Source organism: Cyprinodon variegatus, unplaced genomic scaffold (genome assembly GCF_000732505.1).
Source record: "Cyprinodon variegatus isolate N-32 unplaced genomic scaffold, C_variegatus-1.0 Scaffold36, whole genome shotgun sequence".
Classification (NCBI taxonomy): Eukaryota; Metazoa; Chordata; class Actinopteri; order Cyprinodontiformes; family Cyprinodontidae; genus Cyprinodon; species Cyprinodon variegatus.
The window spans coordinates 299,396-316,210 of NW_015150489.1; the positions used below are offsets into that span (position 1 = coordinate 299,396).

General features: G+C 38.5%; 1 protein-coding gene across 2 annotated transcripts in view; it reads left to right on the top strand.

Moving 5' to 3' along the window:
* Positions 1 to 534: 534 nt before the first annotated feature.
* Positions 535 to 16,815, top strand: part of LOC107104784 (septin-8-A) — a 51,294-nt gene continuing 35,013 nt past the window's right edge. The window contains exons 1-2 of one of the 2 annotated variants that reach the window (XM_015404874.1): positions 535 to 714; positions 15,190 to 15,304. In XM_015404874.1, the coding sequence (XP_015260360.1) occupies positions 685 to 714; positions 15,190 to 15,304 (145 nt within the window). In that variant the 5' untranslated portion in view covers positions 535 to 684. The remainder of the gene's footprint in view (positions 715 to 15,189; positions 15,305 to 16,815) is intronic. The other variant, XM_015404882.1, reaches the window with a different exon arrangement.

The following is a 16,815-nucleotide window of genomic DNA, read 5'->3' on the forward strand; positions in this document are numbered from 1 at the left end:
TGGCGGTATCCGCCTTAAAGTTGCTTGCGATCCGCTTTTATAGACAAGAAGAAGAAGAAAAAGAAGACCCAAACCAGCAGTTCAGTAAATGAAAACCTCTGGAGCAGTGTCCAAAGATTGAAGAAGATTAATTGATTGTTAAAAAAAAAAAAGATTTTTTTTTTCTTTTCATGGTAGAAGTGATCAACTGTAGTGCTCAGACGACAAGGAAAACAAAAAATAAAAATAACAGTGAAAGCTGCAGAAAAGTATCTTGCAGTGATGAGTGATGATAACTTAAAAGACAAATAAAAATTATGAGCACGATTTTGATTAAGAATTTTTTAAGTTGGGTTAAGTTTAACAGTTTAGGATTTATTTATTTATTTGAGTATTGTTTCCTGTTTCCTTGTTTAACTCCTTATCAGCTGGTGGCAGTTATTGCACTTTTAACTAGTTTGCCAACCGCCATAAAACTTCACAAGAAGAAGAAGAAAGAACTCAGCAGGGTATTATCTTGTCAAGTCTGGTCTTTGAGCAGCTAGCAGCTCCCCGCAGCCTGGTGTCCCTCTCTCTCTTCCCATCCCTGTCAGCTCGCCTTCAGTTAGTCTAGCAGGCTAAGTAGGGAGAGAGGAGAGGAGGGCAGTTCCCTTTCGCTTCTGCTCAGTCTGCCTCTCAGCACGCCGTTAACACACATTCCACACCATGGCTGCCACGGACGTGGACGTATTTTCGGTAAGTAAATGACAGAGCGCTTTGCTTTTTTTTTTGTTGAAATCCCGGAGTGTGTCAAAGTGCGGCATTTATCAGAAACACCTGGTCGGTGAATGTGTGAGCAGGCGGGTAAGCTAAAGCCTAACCCCGCTCATGGAGTCTGTGGATCAGGCGTGATGGTGGAAGTGATTTCTGTGACGGTGACTCAGTGCGGCTGCTATTGCTAACTTAAGCATAGTTACCTCTCCGGTTTATTTGGTCGGACATGTTGTAAATATTCTGATGCTAACATCAAAGAGTCTCCTCTGGAGAGAAGGAAACCATGAGAGATGTTAGAAGAACTATTACCAATAAAATAAACGCTGCAAAGTGAATGATTTGACGTGCAAATTGGAAAGTGATACTTAAAAATATTAATGCATTTAGGTTGAAAATAATTGGGTTTATTAACCCTTTATAGGGCTCTCTGTGAAAGAGTGCACTTTACAGTTCACCAGATCATACAGTCAGATTGATTCAAAGTTTTCTATCTATGGAAAACCAGCTAATTGCATCGACTCATTGACTCGAATGCAATGCCTCACACTAAGCATGCTTGTAGCGACAGTGGAGAGGAAAAACTCCCTTGTAACAGGAAGTGACCTCAAGCAGAACCAGGCTTAGTGTGAGCGGCCATCTACCGAGGCCGACTGGGGTTTAAGGAGACAGAAGCAGATATACAGAAAGCAAATGTAAAAGGCGGCACCGTCCAGGAAACACACAGCCAGGCAGATGAGCTCCGAGCCAGCTCCCATGTCAGAGGATAAAGAGAGCACATCCAGCCAATCACGGTCAGAGAAACAGGACCACATTGGAAAACAGGCCGATCTCCAGCATCTATAAACAAGGGTGTTGATGAAAGCAGCACAGCTGATATTTCTCTCCATGATGGAGTCACAGCCAAACAGGAACAGACCAGATGAAGCTACCATGAGAAAAAGCAGAGAGAGCATAACGTTAAATATTGAACTAACAGATTCTGTAGATTGGGAGAGTAGAGGCAGAATGATGTAGTGGGGGTCCCTATGTCCTCCAGAAGTCTAAACCTATAGCAGCATAACTATAGAGATAGCTCAGGAAGTAAGTCTGTTTTGGTTAAAAATAAGTGTATTGTTTTTCTTGAGTTGAGCAGTAAATTGAATGTAAATTGAACATTTAAAATAAGGAAAAAAATGCAGTCTCCTCAAATTAAGAGTAAATTATGTCTTATTTTTAGACATTTTCACTAATTTTTAGATCATTCTTCTAGTGTGTTATTGGAATCCAGGATAAGACCTTATTAACTCTGTAACATTCAAAAAATATGGAGATTTTCATGGCAATAATGAATGTCAAGGGAATAAGAAACGCCAACTTGCCCGGATATATTAAAGGGGAACGTCATTTTTTTACATTGGGCCCTTGATTTTACGTTATTACATCATGTTCTACTCACCCATATGAGTTTTATGTCGTTTGGAGCCGTTCTGAAGATATTCCGTTAGGTTATATGCAAGTAACATCTTCCTATGGGCAACGAGTTGAAGGCACAAATTAAACTGTTCATAATTTATTATTTATGGTACGCCAGCATTTATAACATGTAGGCGAATCCCTGTCCCCCAGACATCCGCGGTTATATTTTTTATATTTATATATTTTAAAAACAAAGCTGCATGTGTATGACGTCATCCGTGTGCGCCAGCTACCGTTCATTCACCCTGTCGGCTGAACTGCTGCTAGTTTTTCTCACATGCCTGGAAGATGTTTAGTGCTGCTACCGCAGATGATCTCGCTCTCCAAATGGAATTGAACGATTTAGGTTAGCTATCCGAATGAATATAAGGGGTAGAGCGTAGCCGCCTGTGGCCCGCCTGCCTGTCACAACTCCAGTCAGGCGCACGCGGATGACGTCATACACGCGCTGCTTTGTTTTAAAAAAAATATATAAATATAAAAAATATAACCGTGGATGTCTGGGGGACAGTGATTCGCCTACATGTTATGAATGCTGGCTTGTTAACTTTTTTTTCCAACTTAATCAACAGTGGGTAATCATTTATATATCATTTAAGGCAGGCATCCCCAAAGTCGGTCCTCGGGGGCCGCTGTCCTGCAGGATTTAGAGGTTTCCCTGCTTTAGCACAGCTGATTATGATGATTGTAATTGAGCAAAGGCCTGTTAATCAGCTTGTAATTAAAATCAGCTGTGCTGAAGCAAGGAAACCTCTAAAACCTGCAGGACAGCGGCCCCCGAGGACCGACATTGGGGATGCCTGATTTAAGGGCGCATCTAATTGGTCAAATGCTAAAATAAGATGTACAGCCATGTAGCAGTATCTTTGGCTGGATATAGATCTTTTGCTTCTAGATTTCACTGAGTGACGGGGGGGACTCCATTAGTGAGGGGTATGCAAGTGATCAAAAACCGTAACTTGCCCTATAAAGGGTTAAACTGACATTCTGGGGTAATTTATATTTATAATTTAACGATGGGATATTTAAGGTACTTGAACCCCAACTCGACGAAAAATGATAAAAAGAAGCTGATTTTCTTATCGTTGCAGTATATGATCATAACAGTTCCTTCATTCAGCCTAAATGTCATGATTAACTTACAAAGATGGGATATTTATCCGCTTAAAAAAAGGTTTCTTGATGAAATGCTAAAATAAGGCTGTAAATTGCTTTTATTTCTTGATAAGGCTGAAAAAGTGTGTGTTTATCTATCAGATCTCCTGATTTAATGGTGGATATATTTGCTTGGAAATATGAATACTGACTAACATTTCTGATATTTAGGCAGAATTTGGCTTTGGTGAAGGAAAACTTGGGCATCGAGTCTTTGAGATGTCTGTAAAAGGAGCAAAGAGATTACATTTGGAAATATAGTACTACACCCTCAGAAAGGTGGTTTTTAAATTTTTTCTCCGCCCAGCAAAAAGTTTCATCACTAAGAAAGTTTGCTATTAGCTTCATACTGATTGGTGGTAACCTAGTAACAGTTCCACCAATCATGTTCATAGCCAGGCTTTATTCTATGTTTAACTCAAGGCTCATGTATCAAAAGGCAAATTATAACTACTTGTTATTGAAAAGGTGGTTATAATTGTGTTGAATAATATCTCTCTCTATATATTTAGAAAATAATTTCTGTGATTGATATTTTTAATGGAGTTTGATGAAAATAATTTGACTTTAAGTAAAGATAACTTATTTTAATGTATTCTACATTTAGATATTTTATGAAAACAATGCAACCAGAAACAGACTGATAGGTTTTTCTAAGTATTTTTTTTTACTTGTACCATAAAGCTAAATATATTGTGCATTTGGGTAAAGGAATAAAAAGTCAGTGATGATGTTCATAAGTCTTAGACAGGATTTCTAGGTGCTGCCAAGAGCTGGAGGAGGTCTGGTTTAGGCATCAGTGGATTTTTTCTCTGCTTTTTAACGGGTGACTCCATCCAGCTGGGAAGGTTCACAGCTCCAAGTCTGAGTCCAGGATTGGCTGTACCTCCAGGTTAGAGGACAGTGAAACATTCTCAGTGTCTCAGGGTCCTTTTCACAAGTGATTGGAAAATGGAGCTGGAGATCAACATGATAGAATCAGTGCGGCTCTAATGTGGACAGTTCTGTTATGGTGAAGAAAGAGCTGAAACAAAATGCAAGGCTGACTTTATCAGGCTATAATCCTGCCTTCACCTGTGGTCATGACAGCTGGATCACGACTGAAAGAGCGAGATCCAAGATATAAGCGGCTGAAATGAGCGTTCCTTAAAAAATAGGCAGAGCTGCTGCTCCTCCACATCGAGGGGAGTCAGTCAGGCGGCTGCTGCCTTGCTTTGTGAGAGTTAATACCGTAATTTTCAGACTATAAGCTGCAACTTTTCCCCCATTTTTCGACTCTTTTTCGACCTTGCGGCTTATATAACAATGCGTCTTATCTATGGACTTTTACAGCTAATGGCCACTAGGGTAATACGGTACCTAAATCTATGTATTTCACCATCCACCATGTTGACGTCACATTTGCCTCAACACACAAGTAGCCGCGCGCGCGGGAATGCGGACGTCCTCCGGAAGCAGACTCCGAGAAAGACGGACATTGCGAGCGCGAGACAGTTTTTGTGACACACTCATTATGGAAGACAAACATTGAAATGCATATGATGCAGCTTTAAAGTTAAAGGCAGTCAATTTGGCAGTAAACAAAGGAAATGGAACCGCTGCATGTAACCTTGGAATCAACGAGTCAATGGTGAGACGTTGGAGATGCCAGCAGGAAGAGTTGTCTCAATTCAATTGTGTTGAAATGTTAATAAATAGGAGCTTCCCCAAACAGTTGCCTCTTTCCCAACAATCCTCTCTGTGCACGAACCATATGGTAATTAAACATAAAAACCTGCGGTTTATAGTCCGGTACGGCTTGTATATGTACAAATCATGCAATTTAGCTTCTGCGGCTTATATTCAGGTGTGGCTAATAGTCCAAAATTTACGGTATTATACTTTTTTTTTTTCATATAAACTTTTTAAAGAGTCAGCAGTGAAGCTGATTATTTTTTCTCCCATTAACAGTTGCTTACTTCTGATTTGGGCGTATAGTGCGTCTAACACTGGCTTACAGTAGATTTGAGAAAATCTCAGTTCTTCTTCCGTGGCATAAAACGGAAAAAAATACAAAGTAAAAGGCATTGTGTGTTTTTTAAGGCGCACTTATTATATCAGGTGTAAAACCTTTAGTGCGTAAATATTAAGGTTTGAATAGCATGATGCTAAAGCCAACAGGTTTTCTCTGTGGAGGATAGCAGAAGTAGGGTGGAGCTGGTTTGGTTTTATCCTCATTTTGATATGGTGTAACTATTCAGGTGTGACCCAATGGAACGACAGCAGGGTGGGACAGCACAGTTTATGGAAAACCTGAGTAATGCCCTCTAATAATAGTATGAGAGAGAGAATACATCATAGTGGAGTGGCCGGTGCAAACGATGAGGATTTAAAGAGTGCGGATTAACTTTTCTGGCAGATGCTTGAAAAGGTTCCTGAACTGGACAGTAAGCAGCACTGAGATAAAGAGATTAAGAACACAATCCTGCTGCTTAGCGGTGCAACACGCCTTCGAAGAAGGAAGGAGTGGATCCAAAAACATAAGGAGAACACAGCGATTCTGCTCAATTCAAACTTTTTAATGTAGAACTGAGTCCTGCTGTGGTTCCAGAAGATCTTGCAGAGCTGTGATTTTCAAAATGTTCCTATAGGAATACAAAACGAGAGGATTGATTAGCGAGAAATGCTGAGAATGCAGGGGAACAGGCCAGAGTTTGCAGCTGCCTGACTGACTTCCTGTCTGACTTTGTGAACTAAGTGAGACCACATTGAGCAAACTGTCATGCCCCCCTGCCTCTCTGTGTAAAGCCAGGGCTGTTAATTATGTGCAGCAATTGATAGAGACATGTGGTCTGTCAGACTGTTGGTCCACATCGATCCCATCTGATGGAAATGGGAGCTTTGGGAGGAATTTCTGTGCAGGAAACGCTGGAAGGGGTCGATGAGGCCTGACTGATCAGTTATTTTCATCGTTTTCACTCAGCGAAAGGCATCAGATTGTGTACCATGAAAGAGCGATCTCTATTTTTAAACGCTTATATAACAAAACGCCCCGTAACGTATCCAGCATGTACAGTGCTTCACTGACCCTGAAGAATATGGCCTTTCCCTTGAGTACTGCATGCTTAGACTGAAATTAGCTGCACAGAGGGCTTAAAGCAAAGTGACAAGCAACCAAGAAGTGGTCACATGTGCTCTAGCTCGAGGTTTATTGCATGAACTCAGTAACAATAAAACATTTGTCATTTTACAACATATATTGTGATGTTGTAGAAATGCATGTAGAAAATAAAAACCAGACTTTAGGTAAATATTTAATTCTCAGTAACTGTGACGGTGATCTCAGGAGTGTTGTTGTCCACTGCCCATGCATCATTGATGCCTTTATTTTGTTCTCTAAGTGGCATATATATATATATATATATATATATATATATATATATATACATATACATATACATATACATTTAATAGTCTTCAGTTCAATTGTTCCTCTGATCAACGGTACCCTATAAATAACTGTTAAAGCTGTTTCTGACTTTCCGCTCGTGTATTTGTACACAACCTCTGCAGGCCCCACAGTTTGTTTGTAATGATTAGATGTAGTGATGCTCTAAACCTTTGAAACAATGCCTGTCATATAAGGGAAAACTTTAGAGGAAGCTGTAACTTAGGATATGAAAGTTGGTTTATCTCTTGTACTTAACCCATAGTTTCTTTTTTATTAGTTTTTTTTAAGCCTCCATTTTTTAACGCTGCTTTTTCTGCGCTTTGGGTCACTGATTAGACCTAGGTCAGGTGTGGGCATGAATTTCCATCTGAATGACTTATCTAGCAGAATTTAATTACGGGGGACATAAACTAGCAGACATTACATCATGGCAGTTTTTCTGCTTTCCATCTGATGAATGATACATGAGTGGCAGAATTTTTAGGTCATGGAGATTTTGCTGAGTCTTTGGATGATGTTTGTCTGAAATTATAGAGAAATCATAGTGCAGCAAAAGAAATTTAATGCTTCTTTTCTCATTTTTCATGAGTAATTGCATCCGATTTGTAAGTAGATTAAGTGTAACAAAGGATGGACTCTTGCAGCCGTTGATGCCCACACCTTGGAGTTAAGATGCTAAAGTTCAAAGTGTGACGCAAACGTTGTGGTTTTGGAGAAAAGGTTTCTGTCCCTCCTTTCATTTTCCTTCTTTACTTCAGTTTTTCCTGCATTCTTTCCTTTCTTTACTCTCACCCTGCCTTCGGCCTTTCCGTCTTTCTGCCCTACGGTTTGAAACCTTTCATTTTTTTCTCTCTCCATCCATGTTGGGGGGCTTCGTATTTCAGTCTTTTATGTTTATTACAATAAAATGAAAAGTAAAACTGGGAACTCTAACAGCAAAGTCTGGAAAAGGTGTTAGGATGAAGGCGTAGGAACCCTTAGTCCAAACATTGACCTGATATGTGTGATTTCCTTGGATCAGCATCAGGAATGTTTCTGTATTTTCCAAAAGCAAAGTTCATCTACCTCATAAAAATACTTCCCCTCAGTCTCCTCACATTGGTCTAGTTTAGCTTTTTCCTCTCCTGAATGATCATTGAGGAGTCGCTGCAGCTTTAATAGATGTTATGCGTAATAATTACCATAAAGAAACTAGTTTTAATCCCTTGTTATTTTCTAACTCCTGACTGCATGTGTGACGTTGAAATCTCAACTGTCAACATTTTTTTGCTGTTACAACATCCCTGCTGGCCAGAGTGGGTGTAGGAGAGTGTTGGCATACCAGTCAGATCTCTAGGAGTGGTTGGTGCGAGCTGCTTTGAGGAAACATCTTGACCAATAAAAAGTTTTTTCTTCTTTAATTCGTAATAAAAACCTCCTCATCTAGCTGGCTGAAACGACCTAGCAGCCATCAGACAGGAAAAACCTGTCAGCAGCCATTACGTCTTTGACTTGTGAGTGCTGGTTTGTTGTTGAGATTATCATGTGGTCCTTTTCTCACAAACCCAAGTGGATTTTAACATGCAATACTTCATTCAGAACTCCTCCAGACATTCTTAACTTCTCAACAACTAGACATGACTCAATCTCAACACAGTCATAGGCTGTGTTTGCATTTGACTTTCAGTTTGCCCTATAACAACTAAAGACACAAGTTCTATTAAATTAAGCAGGAAAACATGTCAGTTTGATGCCAAATTGTGCAAAGAAGGAGATGCTCATAAATAAGAGCAGCAGTGAAGTGGATCCGGCTTTCAGATTGCTTAAAAACATGACAGAGACGAGGCAGGTGTGTGGGTTTGCTTGGCAGCTGGAAGACAAGTTAATCATTCTTGTAATGTCTGACACATTTCTGTTCGTCGCAAAGACTGAATCAGTGTAGGGGAAAAAACACAAAACTTTGCATAAATACACAAACAGCCGACTTGATTTTTGTGCAAAGGTATTTACTAGATTGTCTGATGAACACAGGTGTTCCATTAAAGCATGCTGCCGTGACAACATGGGCATGAAAGCAGAGCACTTAGATGGCCGTCAGGTGAAACTGAAGTAAAATGTTGAAGCATTTTAGGATTTGGTCCTATTATTCAGTCATGTTGGTACTTCGTTTTCATTGTTTATAGTTGTCATGACTGAACAATATTTGTCCTTTTTTATTGTTAATGAAAAGCCATGTTTGGCTGTCAAAGATTTGTATTTTTCATGATTCATTTTTTTAAATTTTGAGGTTGAAATCACTAATATCAGAATTTGCCGATCACAGCATGAAATCCATAAATTCTTCAATACTGCTCTCTCATTTACATTGACATTGTATCATTAGGTATCGAAATATAGGAGACGAAGTTTTTTGAATCATCCATTCTTTTATTGAAGGAGGCAGTGGAGACGAGCATTAAAAAAAAGGAAGATGGAGAAAATAATATAAAAAAAATAAAATAAAGGATGAGGTGGAGAATTCTTTTAAAAGGTGGGTTTTAAAAAGCTGTTTTATTTTAGCCCTAAAGGACTGTTTCATCATCATAGCTCCAATGCAGACACTGATGACCAGTCCCCTTCTCTCCCCACTCTGTTCATTGATCCCCCACTGTCATTTTTCCACCTCCAGACGTTAGCATCTAGAGGCTAACCTCAGCTAGCCATAGCCTCTCCCTGGCTGGCTTCTCCAAAACACGGCTGTCCTACTCCCGGCCAGCAGTGGCCTCTCCCCCGCCATCAGTGAACAGTTTCCCCAGCGGATTTAGCCAATCTTCCTCTGTGCCTCTTCAGGTAGCCTAGCTAGCCTTGGTGAACTGTAGCCTCTCCTCACCTTGGTGCTGTTTTCCCGGTGCTCTTCCGCTCTACTGCTGTGGTTCCTTGGTTCCAGATGGGGGCACGGCTGGCCACCGTTCATGGGGCTCTCTCTCCTGGTGTTCTCACACTGATTCATCGCTGCTTCTGTCTGGGCTCAGAATGCCGTCTCCCCTTACCTCTTTTGTCCAGGTGATTTGTTCACCCGTTGAGTTGCACCCTGACCAAAAGAAACATGGACCAATGCAGGAGAAAGATGAGTGTTTGCTCAGAAAAAAACGTAACAACGCAACAACCGGCGCTCAAAATCTACGGTCTCCATAATGACGGTGGCTGATCGTGACCAATCACATGAAAATCCGTCTGTTTACCGAGCGCGCCTGGTTGAGCGGTTAAAGTCTAGTATTAATAGTGATTAATTGGATATCTATATTGGTGTGATATCAGCTAAGATTAATCAATTACTAAGAGAGTCAATAACTGAAGCCCTAATTATCATTATTCTATTAAAAAAAAAAAGATTATTCTATTTTATAACCCACCCAATTATGCACTTATTAGTTTTATTTTATTTTATTTTTCTTTTTTATCATTGTGTCTTTTGTAATAGAGATAACTCTTTTGAGATCCTCATTAATCTGCAGCTTACCTCTCGGTTTCATAAGTGGAAAATAAGAAAATCCATTTCTAAACTTTGTCATTTATAAGCCTGCTAGGCTTTAATAAAATTATACTTACCCATATTGTTTGCGCCTCATTTGACTTTAAAGCGCCTTAGGGTTTCTCTTTGCACCCTTTCCCTTTCTGTCTGGTGATACAGTGGAGACAACCATAAGATATTAATTCCTTTCATATTTCACGCTGTCGATGGAGCACGGGTTTGTGGAAGCTGATTCTTCATGGTTGCTCACAGTGGTCTGATTGTAACTGATGGGTAAACGTACGTCTGATGGTGTGGTATATATTTATTTTTTTTATTAATTGTGTCCTCTCTGCATGCTGAGCTTACAGATTATGTTTTTTTTTTACTTTGTTGTGTACATGTGGTGGGATTAGTCTGGCTCCCACTTTCCCATCTGGAAAGAAATTTGAAATAAGATGTATAAAATACTTGATTAAAACAATGGAAAATTGCTGGATTTTGTTTGCAGGAAACCTTTAAATGTTTTGTTTCTGCTGATGTAAAAAAAAAAGTGAAAGATTGAGTAGGTTGTAATTTAGTCCAGTGTTGAATGACATGGTGAAAACCCAGCTGGAGGCTCGATGTCCACGTCTGCAGTTCTGCTCGGTCTAAAAGATAACACTTGGTTTGGTCTGTAGGGTCAGTTTCCGTTTGCATCATTCAGTCACAGAACCCATCTGCCTCTGATGTGTTTCTACTATATAGATGACACAGACTAGATCAATCTGGTTTGGTGTAGGAGGTTAATCCTATATTATTATCTGACTCAGAATCCTTGTTGTTCTTTTGAATTATACAGTTTTACCATTTGGGTTTTAGTGAAGAACAGAAGCAAAGTTTAAAGGGCCCGTTTTCTTCTTAAAGCTGTTTACCTTCCCTTACAGAAGTATTTATACTCTTTGAGCTCTACATATCGTCATATTAAAACCACAATCTGTATTTTTTTTCTATATATTTTTATTCAAATGTGGCAGCACAATATGAAGTAGTATAATATTATTATATGGAAGGAAAAAGTTGAATAGTTTTTAAGCGTTTTTGCTCATAAAAATTGAAGAAAGTGTGACGTGAACACAGCGCACACATACACAGATGGATAGAAATAAACTGGGGCTCATTATAGCCACTTTGCCCTTACAACTGCAAGCCTCTTGTTGTATGGTCAATATTTGCACATCTATAAACTGAAATCTTTGTATATTATTATTTTTCTTTTTTTCCCCCAGTATTAGATTGTCATTGCACTGTCACAACTACAGCGCAATGAAATTCAACCTCTGCATTCAACCCATCCTCTTGTGGAGCAGTGGGCTACCATTTGTAGCGCCCGGGGCGGGTTGGTCTTTTTGGATCCAAGGTGGCAGTCTGTGGGAGTGGGTTTCAAACTCTCAACCTCAGGATTCAAAGCTCTATGCCCTAGGCCACCATTCCCCCATTTTCCAAATTCTTTCCAAATTCTTTGCAAAATGGCTCAAATTCCATAAGAAATAGGCAGGGCTGCAAATATTTGATCAATTATTCTGATTAAGTATTACTAAGAAAAATGGATGGATTCTATTTTAAATACTTAAGCTTGTTTTTTTTTTTTTTACTTAAATAAGTTGGTGGCGAAGGTTATTGATAGAATTAACTTAAACTTTATTGTTTTTTTATCAATCAGCTACCAACCAAGTGTGCATTTTGTTAAAAACATTCCCTTGAATGTCTCGTTGTATAAAAAAGGGGTTTCAAAAACATGACGCATTTCTTTTTTTTTCTTTTTTTTACAATGTTCCGAATTTATAAAAAAGCATATCCTTTAGCAATTTATTCTGTAAGTTCTATTAAATACTAATTAAAATAAAGGAGAAAATAAAGAAGAAATCCCTATAAGTCCCTATGAAATGAGATGTAAATTTATAATTATAGACAAGATTATTCGCTCTGCCATACTGTTAGACTTTACACTTCATTTCAATAAATCAGACGGTAAAGTTAAGCAAGTTAAAAATCTGTGGTGGGAGTGACACTTTGTTCTTCTTAATGAGTGCTTCATAGATTTCTCTCAGAGAATGTTAAAACTTGGCTCCATGAAAAGCATGAACTCATGAAAGCCCTCGCATTTAACTCTGCTCACTGGTATATCGTTTTCTATCTATCTGAAAGTGGATTTGAAAAGATGATTGTACAAAATGCTTTAGCATTTAGTTATCCAAATCCTCCTTCCTCCTACATGAAGGTGAACGTCTGTCCAAGTCTTAACTGTTTTTTAGCCTTTAATTTTTCTCCCATTCTTTTCCAGAATGGGCAGATTTTAAAGCAGAAAAGCAGTAGTTGTCCTGTGAGCAGATTCTTTCTACCTGAGCACTGAATCCTTACATGTCATCCACTATTTTCTGTGTCTGTTTTCTTAATTTTTAGAAAAATGGAGGAGCATTTGAATATTTTTAAAGGGTTTATTAGAAGCTTGTTCTCTCAAATTCCCAAACTTTTCAGTTTCTGAGCTACAAAATGTCACCAGAGTCAACTCATCACCCAAACTATTGGTTGACTTTGCAATAGGGCTAAAAGAATCATTGTGATTAATTGTGATTAATCAATTATTGTAATAGTCAAGTAATATAGTGCACTAATCTCTCTTTTTTATAGAGACTATAAAACATGCATTTAGCTGACAGAACAACCCACCTTGAGCAGCAGTTATACCCAAAATTGTAAAATAATATGTATACAGTTTGCATTTAAGATAAAAATCTTTTTCGTCTTGTCAATGTGCTCTATCAGAACTCCTCAAGTGGAAAAGTTTTAGTTTCACTTGGTTTAATTTAGCAAAAGGTCCTCTTTAAGGAACTGATTGATTGACTCTGTTGATCTCACAGTGGAGAAATGTACTCGTTACATCAGCTTAACTAGTCAAAAAGATGAAGAAGGTGCCAAAAAGGAAGAAAAAGGTACCAAATGGTATATTGCACATTATACTTTGCACAAGTCATTGTTGTTGTAGTGTTGCATTGTGTAGTCTGATGGCAGAAGCGATGAATGACCTGTGCTAGTGCTCCTTTTTACTAACAGGGTGTAAACGTCTTTTACTAAAGGAGCTGCTCAGCTCCTCTACAATCCTTTTGCTATCTGGTTATTAATCGACGAATCAGAAAAAAAATCGACTGCCTTAGTTTGCAAAAACTTTACTAAATAAACTAGCCTTGGGTGAAATTACACTACTAAAAACATCAACAACCTAAGTTATTGGTTTTATCCATTTTAACTGATGCTTGTGCATCTGAGCATTTTACCATAAAGATTTATGAATATTTTTTATTTTTTTTTGGTGGAGCTTAAGATATCATCCCAGTTGATCAAGGACCCATTAGCCCAACTTTGGGATTTAATACTGTAAAAAACCTCCAAGACTCTAACCGAACAGCTGAATTCACACAGAGGCTGACTCTACTGGCTCGCTATGGGTGACCACAGTACAGGCCCATGCATATCATGAACAGATCAAAAACGATGTCTACACAAAAGCTAAGAGTTCTGTTGACCAAAGAAGGAAGTTTTTAGTTTCATTTGTACAGTATTTTTTTTTTTTAAGAAATATTAAGAAATATGCTGATGGACGCCTCCTTCAGCCATTCAAAGAGATCATTTCCTGGATAAAATGAAGTCTTATGTAAGTTCCTCCTTTTAAACCATCCCTCATGAAGCTTCTGAGTAATTGCATGGGTTTCTCTCCAGGCATAATAGTTTAGCCAGCCCCCCCACCCCCCACAAGAATCTTAGTATCTCTGCAATGTTCAGTCAGCAAGCTAAATACCACAGGAAAACCTAAAGGCTGTGAAACAAGCTCTGAGTTTACAGTGAACAACAAACAAGGACTTCTCCACATTCCTATCTTGTGTGTGTGTGTGTGTGTGTGTGTGTGTGTGTGTGTGTGTGTGTGTGTCCGTGGCTTTAGTTAACGGCATTCAAGTTTTCCCGCTTAACAAATGACTGGAAAAAGCATTATAACTCTTAATACCTGTGAATGGTTGATCAGATATATACTAAGGAAAACTGGTTAATTATAGAAATTTACCAGATATGTTTTGTTTATTTTAATGTAAGACAAGTGACCAAGTTATAAATGTGTTTAATAGGTGTTTTTATAAATGGGTTAAAATATCATTAATCCCTGCTTTAGTTCATACAAAACATGTTTCTCTGATGTTCTTTAAATTATTAAACTCAATTTCCTTCTCATTTTCAACCTTTAATTTGCAGATGCTTTCGATCTCTCGCCTTAGTTTTATTATTAAGAGATCTCGTCTGTATGCAAAGCCAATCTCTCCCCCTTGCGTTAAGCTGAGCTCTTGTCTTTTGGCTGCTTGTTTCGGGTGACATCAGCCTTCAAGCATGCGGCCCTTCGCGGCTGAGCCAGACCAGATCGGGTGGCTCCATTCATCTCAAGGTGCTGTCTTCTCGCTCCCTGATTGCTCCAGTTCAAGCACACAATCAAAAATCGCTTACTGTAGCTTTTGTTTGCCAGGTTTATTTTGCTTTTACTGTGTCCTCTATGTTCTTGTAAACTCTTTAGAGAAAAATATATGAGTTGCGATCTGACTCTCTTGTTTTAAATGGCATTTGTACATGATTAGACAATGTTCATAGCTTCCATACATTTTCAACCCCTAAATAAATCTGTGGAGGTTTCAGAACATGCGTGCGTTCTTTGTTCTTGTCTCTTGTCCTTTCTGTGGAGGATTATTCTCACTCATCCCTCCTGAAGGCGCTGATGAACTAAGTCAGTGTGTATAGCTGATAGGCTTAACGTCTGCTTGCTGAGCAGAAGATCTTTGATGCTTAGTTGCACAAAAATGTGAATGTGACATCTTTGCCATGTTTTCCTCAAATGTACCAGATCTCTGATGTTTTGTCTAATTCCTTTCAGAATGAGGAGAAGCGTAACCTAAGCCTGGGCGGCCATGTTGGATTTGACAGCCTCCCTGACCAGCTGGTCAGTAAATCGGTCACACAGGGTTTTTGCTTCAACATCCTGTGTGTTGGTGAGTAACAAAATGTGTAAGGAAAAAAAAAACTCTAACATTGGCAAAAAATATTGGCCAGATGACGTATTAGTTTAACTCTAAAGGCACAGTTATGTTTGTACATAGATTTAGAGCAGGAAAAACGTCTTTTATATTCCATGTTGCTTTTCCCGTGTTATCAAATATTCTGGTTCACTTTAGGGTGATGGCAAGCTTTCAACACCACATAACATGTAAGAGTAGAAAATAGAGCTGTTATTAACATTTTCAAATCTACTTTATGTCGTACAAGAATTAACCGTAGTTTGTTTACGATTCTTCAGGCTGATATCGATTTCTTTTCCTCCATTTACATATGAAAAATCGCCATGACAACAAATGTTGCAGAACTTTTGAATTATTTGAAAAAAACGAAACATATATTATCAAATCAAATAAATAATTAACAATAGATCACAAATGGAGGGAGTGGCAATGGATGCACTGATCTCAATGCATGGCTGCTGAATGTGCTTAGAAATCTGCAAAGGCTTGCACATCTGAGCCAATAGAATAGAATAGAAAATCCCTTTATTGTTCCACAAAGGGGAAATTGTGGCATTGCAGCAGCAAAATAATATAGCAAAAGTGGTCACACAAATGTGGACCTTAAAAATTGTATAAAAATAACATAATAAGTAAGAGAGTTAAAAATAAAACAAATAAAATACTGTACAATGTTTTGCAATACAAATACTGTGCAGCTGGTGAAAATAGCAGCAACACCAGAGATGTGCAAAAATAACAGCTGCATGTTATTTAACCGACTAAGACAAAAACTGCAATAAGTTTTTGCATGTATGCAACAACTTATTCAGGTTATTGGGTACTGTGATGTCGTACAGCTGCCGGGAGGAAGGATCTGTGTTAACGCTTCCTGGTGCATTTAGGGTGCAGCTGTCTGTCACTAAAGGAGCTCTTCGGTCCTGTAAAAGCTTCATGCATGGGGTAGGAGACGATTCCGGTACAAGAAAATAATGCCAATATTGTTTAAAGATATTGGCAGGCCAATAGGGCTGAGCGATATGGACTTTCAATCTTATTGTTATATTTTCTTGTACTATTGTGATAATGATATTGTGATCATTCATTCTTGGAAGTCGCTCTTAGGTTATTGAACAGCTGTGAGTGCATGCCACAGCAATCATAGCCCACCATAAAAAAGAAAAAAACACTACATGTGAAAAATTTACAAATAGGCTTCTTCAAGATAACAGTTCCATAAAAATGTGGGATTTATATTTTTATATATGCCGTAATAACCGCTTTCAATCATGTTCTTACAATTACAAGAAGAAAGATATTTACAATTAGGGCTGCAACTAACGATTATTTTGAAAATCGATGAATCGGCCGATTATTTTTTCGATTAATCGATGAATCGGACACAAAATATTTTTTTTATATTAACCTCTTTATTCCAAAATAAACATTTTAGACAGAACAAACAAGCACAGAAGTACAGGTTTCTCATTAACTGTACTGGTGCT